The sequence below is a fragment of the Rhodnius prolixus genome, unplaced genomic scaffold (assembly GCF_049639745.1).
Source record: "Rhodnius prolixus isolate KJV_2025 unplaced genomic scaffold, Rpr scaffold_2, whole genome shotgun sequence".
Taxonomy (NCBI): Eukaryota; Metazoa; Arthropoda; class Insecta; order Hemiptera; family Reduviidae; genus Rhodnius; species Rhodnius prolixus.
In genome coordinates, this window is record NW_027411592.1 from 33,508,657 (window position 1) to 33,521,715 (window position 13,059).

At 33.8% G+C, this 13,059-nt stretch overlaps 2 protein-coding genes across 2 annotated transcripts; both read left to right on the forward strand.

Annotated features, from left to right (window-relative positions):
* Positions 1–14: 14 nt before the first annotated feature.
* On the forward strand, positions 15–9,975 carry Dph2 (Diphthamide biosynthesis 2). Its single transcript, XM_074119073.1, has 8 exons — positions 15–245; positions 334–446; positions 2,152–2,366; positions 5,072–5,311; positions 5,490–5,746; positions 5,827–5,986; positions 7,920–8,091; positions 9,736–9,975. The coding sequence occupies exons 1-8, from the start codon at positions 129–131 to the stop codon at positions 9,866–9,868; spliced, it is 1,407 nt and encodes a 468-aa protein (XP_073975174.1). The 5' UTR covers positions 15–128; the 3' UTR covers positions 9,869–9,975.
* Positions 445–1,915, forward strand: Es2 (ess-2 splicing factor homolog). Its single transcript, XM_074119074.1, has one exon. It carries the CDS (start codon positions 480–482, stop codon positions 1,857–1,859), a length of 1,380 nt encoding a protein of 459 aa, XP_073975175.1. The 5' UTR covers positions 445–479; the 3' UTR covers positions 1,860–1,915.
* Positions 9,976–13,059: the final 3,084 nt, after the last annotated feature.

A 13,059-nucleotide genomic window follows, 5' to 3' on the forward strand; every position in this document is an offset into this window, starting at 1 on the left:
ACAAAAGATTATTTCGATGGCTTTGGTTACTATTTCACCAACATGTCTGCATTACTATCTTCACCTTGTTAGAGGTTACCTGAAACAGTGTAGTGACTAGTGACACTTATGAGCTTTGTAATCGTCAAATGGCAGATAAAAAGGTTACGTTTACGGACGATGTTTTAAATATATCTTGCGATTTCTCAACCACTTATGAACTTGAAAAATGTGTTCAGTGGATTAAAGATAACGAATTTTCAAAGGTATTTGGTGTTTGGTGTGACATTTAATTTCCCATTAAGTGAATATTGAACATATTTTGAAAAACAACTAACATTAGTTTTAATATAGGTGTGCCTTCAATTTCCTGACTCATTATTGCCGGACTCCGTGGAAGTTGCTTTATATATTGACGAGCATACCTCAAACAAAACATACATTCTTGGCGACACCTCATATGGAAGGTAGGAATCGTTAATGTCCTGTTTTTAATAAAGATGAGTTCTGACAAAAATAAAATTTTGGCGAAGGCTGATGATAATTTGTTTAAGCAGCCTTTGATTCCTAAAATTAAAAAAACTAGGAAGCAAAAGGTTTTAGAAGAGGATACTTATCTTGAAGAAATGGGTAAAATAATACAAAGAGACTTTTTCCCGGACTTGGAAAAATTGAAAGCGCAGAATGATTATTTGGATGCTTTAAATAGAAATGACACTATAAAAATGCAGCAGATTCATGCTAAATATACTCAAGGATCACGTACGATAGGTTCTGAGAGGTATTCAAGCCCTGCAACTTTTGAAACTCCTAACGATATTCAGATTGGTGAAGATGAACCTTTTAGAGTAAACAGTGCTCATACAGCAAAAAATGAAGAACCTTCCAACGATATAAAGTCAAATATGTCGTTAGATGAATATTTGGGTTCTCATACAAGTGAAGATAATCAAAGTTTTGAAGAAATCATATCTGAATCAGCCCTGTCTCATCAGCAGAAATATCCGTGGCTTTACCAAGAGGGTTCAGCTGCAAAAGGTAGTACTCTTTCTTTGCCTTCAACAAATAATAACATATGTAGCTCAAAACCAAAACAAATTGATACTTGGTCTTATAAAGATAAGAACTATATAATGTACGTGCCAGATGGTGTAGATTTGACTCCAGAAGAAAAAGTTGAAATGGCTAAACGAAAACAAGAAATAATTCATTCAAATACTCGTTTAAAAATGAATCCTTTTGATGAGAATGAAAATAAGGAAAGAATACAAGATATGGCGCATTCTCAAGCTAAGGCAATGGATGGAAAGATTGGTGTGGACGGGAAAGAACTTGTTACGGAAACCCCAAAGATAAATGGATTTTCATTGGTGAAAACGCCATCTCCTGCACCAGGTGTTAATGAATCTCCTTTAATGACGTGGGGTCAGATTGAAGGCACTCCCTTCAGATTAGATGGTGGGGATACACCATTACGCACCTCTGTTGGATTGTCATATTTTGTTCCCGAACCTCCAAAACGAGAAAGATTAGCATTAAAACTAGCCGATAAGGTCGGAGAAAGGCATCGGGATCAAAAGAAAAAAGCAATAGAAGCAGCAAGACGTCAGTTGACATCTCCTCTCAGCCGCCCAGGTTCTCTTGATAGACTTCAAATGCTTTCACCTGCTGCCAAAAAATTCGCATCAGCCCAAATGCAGAGACTTGGCAGTGATAAGAGATTGACAGCTTATTATAGTCCAGCGCAGCCATCAAATAAACTTCATACACCAAAACTTCATGAGAGTACACCTGCTACCCCTAACAACGCCATTACTACAGATAATCTGCTGAAGCTGAATGTTAAAAGAAGACCTAAAGCTGCTGATTTTTTTAATTAATGTGTAAACTTTGTAAATATGTAACAAAAGTTTTGTAATTAAATGTTATTTCTTAATTTAATGTAATTCATTAATCCTTGTTCAGTTAATGTAGGGGCTTATTTTTACTAGGACGTTTTTCCATTTTGTGTTTTAGCTTAAACTATTGTAAAACGCCGCAAGTTACAAATTTGTTTTATTTCACCTTAAGTACCAAACTCTTCTCAGTTAAATCGTCTATTAAAATTATAATAATACTGTTTTTAAATAAATTTAAATATATATATTTTTAATGTAAAGGAATTATTTTCAGTTGCTGCGTTGATGAAGTGGCCAGCAAGCATGTTAATGCTGATGCAATCATTCACTTTGGTCATGCCTGTCTTAGCGGTACTCCAAACATACCAGTGCTGTACGTTTTACCAAAGAAAGGTTTTAACATACAACAGTTTATAATTCGCTTCGAACAGTTTCGCACAAAAGGAGATATTCTTCTTCTCTACGATGTTGGAGTTTCTTACCTAATAAGTAATTATAAATAATCCTTAATTTTTACTTAAAATTTTCTAAATTCTTTGCTATTAAATTATTTTATTTAATTTTATTTATGGAACAATGTTTTTTTCTGAACTTTGCCATTTACAAGAAATTTGCGACTAAAAGTTAAGTAATGCCTGATTTTTCATGCGGGCTTTACCTCCAACTACCAAATTAGGTATCGTAGACAAAGACGACTAGCAAACACTTTACTATAAATTTCTCATATTAACTATTGAATAATATCCAAGGCCTTGACCAGGAATCGAACCCAGTAAGACACAGTACATCTTAGCTTAGCTTAAGCATCTTAACTTAAACGCTCGGCTATCGTGCCGCCTAATTTTTTAATATTAACACCTAGTGGTTGTAATTTAATCGATTACAAAATGTTGATAATGACTTCATGTGCAAGCAGGTGAGACATAGGGCGTTAACCGTTGTCTTGAGCATTAAAACAATTTTTGGTGACGTCATTAATTTTCATAATTCTGATTTCTTGGAAAACTATTGGGTTGTCCGGAAAGTAATGCAGGATTTTATGTTTTCTTTAAAATCCAAATAGTAAACTGTTCATGTTTGTTAGTTGGACTTTTGACTTTGATAAATGTAAACACTTATTAATCCTCTTTCAAACAAAAATGTTTGTTTACCTCTGTAACATTTTGCTACTTGGAAACAATTCAGTATTTACTAAGATGTCAAAGCGTGATTTTCGCATAATTTTGTTTTACGAGTTCAAACTCGGCCGGAACGGGGTCAAAACGGCCAGAAATATCAACGATGTCTGGGGCGAAGGCAGTATAAGTGAGTGCACTGTTCAACTGTGGTTCCAGAGATTTCGAGAGGGAGACTTGAGTCTTGAGGACAAAGAAGGCCGTGTAAGAAGTTCTGCCCTTGATGACGATGTTCTCCGAGCTTTAGTGGAATAAAATCCCAGAACAACTGTTCGAGAACTGGCAGGGAAGATCGAAGTCAGCAAATCAACCGTCGATGATCATCTCAAGGCGATTGGGAAGGTGAACAAGCTTGAAAGTTGGGTTCCTCACACATTAAACGACCGCCATAAAGATCAGCGGTATGAAATTTGTGCTGCACTTCTTTGCCAAAACAACAGCTATCCTTTTCTGTCCAGGATTGTGACTTGCGATGAAAAGTGGATCCTCTACGACAACAGCAGACGCTCTGGATAGTGGCTTGACAAAGGAGAAGCAGCATACATTTTCCAAAGCCCCCAAATCATCAAAAAAAAAAGGTGATGGTTACTTTTAATGGGCTTCATTTGGTCTGATTCATTACAGCTTCTTGAATGCTGGCAAAACCATCAATGCCGAATCGTATTGTAACCAAATTGACATAATGCATCAGAAATTGGCAATAATGAAGCCATCTTTAGTCAATCGAAGGGGCCCATTCTGTTGCATGACAACGCTCGACCACATATCCCACGTTTGACTTCCGAATATTGACTCTGCCACACCCGCCCTTCTCACACACATTTTTTTAGACACCTGGACTGCTATTTACAAAATAAAAAGTTTATTACCAAAGAATTAGAAAGTGCGTTATCTGAATTTATAAATTCTAAGGATTCCAAATTCTATACAGAAGGTATGGAAAATTTACCCACACGTTGACAGAAATGTGTAAAAAGTAATGGAGGCTAGTTTGATTAATAAAAACAGTTATACATCATTCATTTTTATTTTTTTTTATTTTAAAATCATAATCCTGCATTATTTTCCGGATAACCCAATATTTAAAATAAAAATATAAATATCTCACAATTTAAAGATTAAAGATTATGTTTAAAATTATTTGTTAGGAAAGTAAAAACATCAATTTCTTAAAGTCTGTCTAACCTATTTTGTTGAAACGTAAATTTAAATTCCCTCTAAAGAGAAATGTATGAAGGTATAAAAATCGTAATAAATACAGGCACTTCAAGAACCGAAGTGGTGATAATAAGCAAAGTTGTGCGACCAGGATGTAGTATATCGCCAACTCTGTTTAATTTTTATGTAGATGACCTGATAAAAAAATGGAAAAAAGAAGTTAATTCAGGTATCCAATTGAACAGAAAGAGCAATCTAAACATCTTACGCTATGCAGACGAAGTAATAATACAATATTACAGAAGAATGAGGAAGATTTACAGCGCTCAGTGTATAAGCTACATCAACTTGGCAGAGAGTATAATTTAAATACATATGTCAGTTTCAAAGACAAAGGTTATGGTCCACCATGGAAAGCACCCACTTCGTTCTAAAATAGTAATAGATGATAAGGCACTGGAACAGGTGAACTTAGCTTTCATCCAGATAATGTTATACAAAATAAAATAACGATCTTAATCTTTTTTTCTCCTTTAGAAACATTGCTAAGTATGTTTTTTTTCCCTTGAATTTTTTTATTGTTCTAAATATCTAAGAACATAAGTCGCAATCGTGAATATATGGAGTTTCCTGCCTTACCGGAAAGTAAATTTCGTTAGCATTACTTTTTGCAATGGTCCTGAAAATAACCCATTTTAATTTTTAAAAATAATTATCATTAAAAAGAGTTCTTTTTCTTTCTAATTTACCAGATTTTTTTTAAAAAAATGGTATGTACTAACTAATGTATTTCTTAAAAGTAGTCAATATCAGAAAAATTCTTAAAAATCCCAAAAATAATTACAATAAATTACATTTCAGGTAAATTAAACGACTCAATGGCTGACGTTTTAAAAGAATCGTTAGTAATATCTGAATTAATAACCAGCCCTAGTCATAATTCGCCGTGTTGTACTCGTTGCAAACTTCTTAGTGGTGAGTCAAAACACTCTTCCAGTAGATTCTCCCGCGGGTTTTGTGAACCTGATGGAAAAAATTTTGATATAGTAATTTACGCAGGAACTGATAAAAGTATGACTAATTTTTTGATGATGATGAAAAGTAAGTGATTCATATATTATTTTTAAGTTGCATGTTTAAGAAATTTTTTGTTTTATTCAATGAAAACATATTAATCAAATTTTGTGAAGTTCATCGGAATGAATATCAATTTGAAATTATAAAATAAAACTAAATTATTTTTGAGGAGTATTGCTTATGATATATGGAAACTTTTCAGATGTACAATTTTATCAATACACTGGGAATGAAGGTTTTGTCTTAATGAATTCGTTAAGTTTATATAAGCAATCTTCTTTCCTAATTGAAAAAGTGAAAGCTGCACAAACCATAGGCATTTTGGTATGCACATTAGCCGTTGAACATTTTTTAGTTGCCATTGAACATGTTAAAACTCTTTGTAAACGTAGGCAAAAGAAGTTTTATGTAATATCTCTTGGAAAGCCTACACCCGCGAAATTAGCTAACTTTACTGAGGTAAATATTGAAAACTGTTTTAACATAAATACTTCTTTCAATCAGTTTTTTTATTGTGCATTTTTCAAATTAATTTTCAGGTAGACTTATTTGTTTCCATTTCTTGTCCTGAAATGGATTTTTATGATCGTAAAACATTTCTCCAACCAGTAGTTGGCCTACTTGATGTAGAATTAGCTTTAAATGAAAATAGAACTTGGGATAATTCATTTTCTAAAGACTTTAAGGATTTGGTACAGGGTAAGAATTTAAATTATACATATGACAAAGTGGACTCGCCCCCGACCTAAACACAACAGTCCAACTAGAAATTAGGATTATTCATTTTCTTAAGACTTCAAAAATCTAGTGCTGATAAAAATTCTCACTTATATGTATGCTTATAAACTATTCAGTTCTGTTTCTTTTTTTTTTAATTTTCCCTCTTGAGTAGTTCCCTTCAGCTTTAGTATTACAATCCTTCTCTCCGAATTGCACGATCTTTTGTTAGTTCTCCCTTCCATTTTGTCAACCTGATCTTTGCATATCCCGCTGAGTCTTTCCGTCTTTCTTCGATCATCCATTTAGCTGTCAGTTACCATCTATTACTTTCCGGTCCCATCCCTTTCAAATGCGTCGTACTCATCCCCTACCTGATCTCGACGTTCCTAATCTCTCTCGCCACAAGCACCATACCGACCTTCGCCAAAAGTCCTTTTTTAGTCAGTAATTTCTTATTCAGGAGCCAGGTTTCTGCATCTAATAGTACAATTCTCCGAAAGAATGTCAAGAACATTCTATAGTTGTCGGCAATAGTTTTTTTGTAAGATTCTTCTCTCTACTTTCTGTTTGGAAGGTCTTTTCCGTTATTCCCACATACTTAAATGACCCACTTTTTTAATGCTTTTGTTTTTACTCCTATTCTCTCTCAATTCGAAGTGGATAAGTCCTATTTCTTATCAAATTTTATGCTAAGTACTTAGTGTACTAAATGTTTCATCCCTTCTTTAGCATATAGCAGGCGTCGATTCCAACTTCCGCCTTAATGACTTGGACATCAGCTAACTAACTTTGGAAATTCAAATCATATCTCATTCTTTCACGCTTTATCCTCCAACCTTAGAAAATATTTTAATATGCTACATAAACTTGGTAATAATAATCTTCCGAAATAAATTATGATCCGATGTTTTGGGTAACAAATATAACTAAAATAAAAAATATACCTCCGAATATGACAGTGGTAAAGTAAAGTGGCAGTTAGTGTAACTACTTATCTGCTTGTAGTTTATGATGGGACGACCAATAATTGACTAAAACTTCAGTAAAGTTCAATAGTAGTATGAAATTGTTGGATATTCTACTAGATTGTAATAATTGCAGTAATAGCATGCCTTATAAATGTTCATACCAGAGTCTTAATTTCTCTTATTTCTATCAAGAAAAAAGTATTGTGACCAAACTGATTTTTTATTTTGTGTTTTCACCGGGAAAATATTGAAGTCTTCTAAATACGAAAAGTGCTTTTAACAAAGGTGTGTTAATCTACTGTAACTTAAAGTAGAAAAGTCCCTAGTATACATATTTGAATATTTTGCATAAATGTTCTCAGCAGGCGCGACAAAAAGATTTTGGTCAAAATCGAAATTATGAATCTATAGTTTTTTAACAATGGGTTTTGAAAACAGATCTTATGATTTTCGCTAAATTTGGTATACTTTTAGCGCACCACTAGTTGTATAAAGTTTATTTGAAACATATTGCCAGGATAGTTCTGTTAAAATCACTTTAGGCTAGTAGTTAGAGATTTCTCTGAAAAGTCATTTCAATGTAATAAAAAGACCTACCTATTAAATATGAATAAGCAGTAAATATGGGGGAAAACATTCTTAAGTGCAGAAAATTTTCTTCCCAGAAATGCCAATTAGATTAATTTAATAGATTTATCTTTTTTTTGCCATTTTTTCAATAATGGTTTTATTTAACTAAACTGTATGATATGAAACTCGACTTTTGAGTACAAAAGTCATAAGTTTCAAAAAATTTAATGATTCAAATTAACAGAAAAAAAAGTTTTATTAACAGAAATTGTTATGTTTTGTGTTACTGTATTCAGGTTAATTTTGGGACTTCTAAAAATCTGTACCTAATAATTAAGTATTATTAAGTTAAATTATTATTATTATTATAACAGGTGGTAGAGATTACATTGCGCCTCCAGAAGAAAGTCCTGATGGTATTGGTGAAGTTTCATTGGTTTCCAATAGATTACATGGAGTTTCAAATACTCCAAGCGGGTGCTTAGACGTTGAAATTGTTCCAGAAAAGATTTTAGTTGATAAAGTGCTAGTAACTGATCGAGAAAGGTAAAGTGTTTCTCCTTTAACTTTTTACTTTACTTTAAAAATTTACTTTTTTCAAAATATCTTTTTGTTTCAAAACACATTGTCTATTATTTACCTAGCAAAATTTTACATTAGAAATTTTTTCCATTTACTTAATATCTCATTAATAACTCAAGTTACTTAACTGTTTAATATTTTGCTTTATATGTTATTTCCAGGATTTTTTTTTTTTAAATTAAGAGGTGGAAGTTCAAATTTCAATCATTTTATTGAAATTATAATCAATCACTACTTAAAAAAAATCATTCATGTTTTGTACGATTAATTTGTAAATTATATGTAAGTACGTCGGCAAAATAATTCCTCTCACCACAAAACAAATTTAATGTAATTGTAAATTCTGTATTAATTTTAATTTATACATTTTTACCTCAACTTCAATACAATACCTAGATATAAGAAATATCTCTATTTATCTCTAAATATCTCTTTATCTCGAAACATCTCTATATTGTTACCAACTTCTGGCTAACATTACGATTTCCTAAACTTGATTTTATCCTAAACTTATTTTTAACAATATTTTTTGAAAATAGTTCTTTTGAAATTATATAAATTGTAGAAAACTAATGCATAACTAATAATATATTAATAGAAGTACAGTCCACACCAAGGGTAAGTCTCATTACCAGTTACGGAAGCAGTTATTGATTCAATAAACGTCAATAGAAATGTTACAAATAATTTGTAAACAGTTAAAATTTATCTTAATAGTTTATAAGTTTTCTAAGGTTTTCTCTTTTTTGTAAATCTCGCATTAATTGCATTGTTCTACAACCTAGACAACCTTCTGCGGTCAGACTTTACTTCTTTAGTTAGATTTATTTTCTAAAGTTTTGAAAAATTTCGGAAAACTTTTAATGCTAAACATTTTAGATTCTTCTAGTTGCTGCTCGCGTGCAAAACCTAGACTCGTGAAACTCAACTTCCTATGAATATTTTTACCCCAAGAGTCGCGGATCCCTGTATTTTCTCTTTGTATTTGCATTCAAAATATTCATACAAAATATTATTCAAATCTCTCTAAATAAAAAAAGAAAAGAAAAGCCATTTTGCTCAGTGACCGATGGAAATTCTATTTGTTACGTGAAAGAATGTGAATTGTCTACTCTGTCAATAACATTGTGAAGTATTTGAGTAAAACAGGTTTTCATCCCGAAAATAGCATATTATGTGTGGTTAGTCATTTTCCTCCACACTATTCCTTCAAGTTATTTAAGTGAATACTAAACAGATCAATTTTTAAAGTAAATGAATTGAATTTGAAGGCCGAATAAATAATGATCCTCAATTTTCACCATCTTTTTGAACACTCACAATGTTGATATAGTGTGAGAAGTCACGAATTTGATGAATAAAGCCATTTCTGATGATAAGTGATTTTTAATTTAACAAATTCTCAGGTTTATAATTAACTTCATGCATCACAACATATTTTTTTTTTTTCAAAATTCTGGCTGGTTTCGGATTTTCATAGAGCATCTGGGATTTGATTTGTTTGTATTGCGAATCCAACTTTAATCATCGATCTCCGTTTTATATTTTATTACTAACTTTAGAAGTTGGTTTGATGTGTTTTTAAATTAAAAATAATTATTTTTACAGGGTGTGGGATGGATTAAATCCAAATCTAAATGCCCCTGACCTAAGGAAGCCTGATAAAGGAAGAATTGGTACTGCTGAAGGTTATACAAATGAAAAGGATATTTTAAAAGACAATACCCAGGAAGAAGAATAAAAAAAAAATGGTTTTCCTTTCTTTTTTCCAAAATCAAAAATTTAAGAAAAAACAATGAAAAAGAGTAGTGTTCTTCTCTACGAAAAAATATATATTTACATAATTCATTTTAGTGTTAATTTTTTCAATGTTGATAGCAAATCATTCCCATCAGGCTTTTTTAGAACTTTTACTTTTCATTTATTTTCTTCTTTAGTGCACTCTCGGCCTCCAGACGGTGTTCTCTCGTTACCGATAACATTTCCCATCACCGGTCAGAGAGCTGTAAGAAGCTCATATAAGAGAAAATCCAGGGACTAACAAATAGATTTGAACCCGATATCGCCGCTAATGACTTGTTAATCCCTTCCCTATTTTATTGTATATTTTACATAAATGCAACATAATGATTTTTATATTATTATTTTAATACCTCGTACCAAGGCAGCTAACTAAAAACAGTTGATGGCGTAATAATAAATAGGAATGTATTTGTACTCTGAATGCAAATGAAACAACATTGGATAATTTATCACAGAACTATTCTCCACACAAGACATCTCTTGAAAATATGACCTTGTACGTTTCCGAGCGACAAAGATCCTACTGACTTTGCAGGATATCCAACTAATATTCCTTCTGTAATGTAATAAGAAATAAGTTTTGCTCTCTCGTTTACTGCTAAGTTATTAGTGTTGTCATTTCCTGGAATTAAATTTTCACCAGCATCCCCGTGAAAGTGTGCAGTTTTCACTAAGCAGATTGTTTAAACTCGCCGACAGTTTCCGTAAGCTTGATTAAAGTGGAAAGTGAAGTAAATTATCTCAAATCAGTTACAGACAGGTGGGAGATTACTGTAGTCAAGTGTCAGTAGTGGGGTGCGCTTGCGAATTGTATGACAACTGTCAACAACCGTCTAACTGCTGTAGCATTCAGTACTTCCTTAACTGTATTGAGGGCGTATTACTTTCCTTCATTGTTTCTTTTTGTTTCGCACAAAATTCGGTGCCCTTCATGTAATGATAAACAGGGATGATAAAAAAATCACTTACCTGCCCTAATATGCAGTGCAAAGCTATATATCATAGTAAATGTTGTAATTTTAAAGATAAGGATGTAGATAACCTTATAGCCCTCAATAAGTCGTGGATTTGCCCTGCTTGTGGCACGGTTAGGAAAAATTTTCCACACAGCGAAAGGCCTGTTACACCATCATTTGGGAGGTACTGAAGGAGTTGGCTAAGGAAGTTAAGTCGATGAAGACGAGGCTTCTGGAATCAGATGGTGATTTTAAAGATATTAAATCAACACTTGACAAACAAACTGGACTCAGTTTCGAAAATTCGGAGTGACTTAAGAAGCTTGAGAATCTCAAAATAAGCAAATAGAGCCACACACTATGGAGAATTCCACATTAAAAAAGAAAATCTCGAAATCAGAATAAATACAAGTGAACAACGGCAGATTCGTGGGATTCCTTCAAAGCAAGAGGAAGAACCTGCTGCTATTGTGGTGGGCGTTTGCTCTAGTCTTGGGTTGAAGACAAGTTCTGAAGACTTGGACCACGTAGAGCGGCTCGGTCCGAGGCAAGACCTCTGGAGCTATTGTAGCCCGATTCGTCCGACAATCTCTGCGAGACGAAATGGTACGTCAGAGGAGCATAAAGAGTGATTTTTCCACTCGACATCTTGGTAGCCCAAACTGTGACTCGCGTATCTATGTCCGTGATGCGATGACCGCTACCAACAGGCATCTGTGCTGGCTGGCCCGACAGAAGAGATCCGCTGATAAAGTAAAGTACGTATGGTTTAATGGTGGTCGGGTGAAGTGCCGTAGGGGCGATGGCCTTCCGACCGTTGTCATCAACAGTTCAGAGGACTTAGATGTATTCCCGTAACGCATTTTTTCCGTTCACCTTTTTTTTCAATCTCTTTCTCTGTCCTTTAAATAAAGTCTCAAATCCCACTTCACTGTTGATTTTCGACCTATTTCTATCTAATCGAATTTCTCTAAACTCTTCGAACGCTTAGTGCAATCCCAGCTCTCCGATTACCTTGAACAAAACAATCTCCTTAATCCACTTTAATCTGACTTTCGTCCATTTTATTGCACTCTATCTGCACTCTTGAAAATAAATCATGACCTACAGATTGCTATTGACGACGAAAAACTTCCTTAAACTCTTAGACTTCTCCAAAGCCTATGATACCGTTCTCCACTATATCCTGCTCTCTAAACCGCAATCCCTCTCTTTCTCCAATAGCACCCTCCGCTGTTTCCAATCCTTCCTGTCTAATCGTCCCCAATGCGTCGTCTCTCCCAATAGTAACTTCACTCCTTCCATTGTCACGTGGTGTACCTCAAGGTTCTTCTCTCCCACCCTCTTCTCCATTTATATAAATGACCTTCCTCTTTTCATTTCCCATTCCCAGTACCACTTCTATGCTGATTATTTCAGATTTACCTATCCTTTTCCCCGTCTAATCTGTTTGAAGTTATGTTTAAACTTCGAGAAGACCTCAACAATATCGCATCATATTGTATTGGGCCACGAACAATGTAAAATGTTTTTACTCTGAATGTAGAAAAGACCAAAGCAATTGTTATTGGCTCCAATTCTCTCCTTAAGTCATTGGCTCCGCTTCTTAATCTTTTTCTCTATGACATCCCAATAAAATATTGTTTCTCTGTGAAGATCTACGGTATCACTTTTGACCAAAACCTATCCTGGAAAAACCATGTTTCCCAAATCTCGCCACTCCATCCACATCCTAAAGCAGTTTAACAGTTCCCGTCACCTTTTCCAGTTTCCTAGTTTCACCTAGGAAACTGGAAACCTAGTTTCCTCTCTTATTTTCCCCAGGTTCGACTATGGTTGCTTAGTGTATGGTGATATTGAAGCTAAGCTCAAGAACTTCTTCATAAGATTTATTTTCAGCATTCCCAGAGACTCTCGCATTTCACACTACTACGATGAGTTGAAGTGGCTTTTTCCTGCATTTTTTTGGCTTTATTCCTTTTCCAAGTTATCCGATCTCAAAGGCCATCTTATATTTTCCAACTCTTCAAGTTCTAATCCTCGATCCATTCCCGTAATACTAGATCTCTTTCCTCGCACCGTACTTCATTTTTTGTCAAATCCTTCCTAGTACGCGTATTTTCTTTCTGGAACTCCTTACCTTTTTCTATCCGCCATACTCCTACCCTTTCCA

Bases quoted from the DNA above. Each gene is read 5' to 3' on its own strand.
- Dph2 (XM_074119073.1), top strand. From the start codon at position 129: ATGGCAGATAAAAAGGTTACGTTTACGGACGATGTTTTAAATATATCT. The intron at 447-2,151 runs GTAGGAATCGTT...AATTATTTTCAG, and splicing joins GGCGACACCTCATATGGAAG to TTGCTGCGTTGATGAAGTGG. The intron at 2,367-5,071 runs GTAATTATAAAT...ATTACATTTCAG, and splicing joins TGGAGTTTCTTACCTAATAA to GTAAATTAAACGACTCAATG.
- Es2 (XM_074119074.1), top strand. From the start codon at position 480: ATGAGTTCTGACAAAAATAAAATTTTGGCGAAGGCTGATGATAATTTG.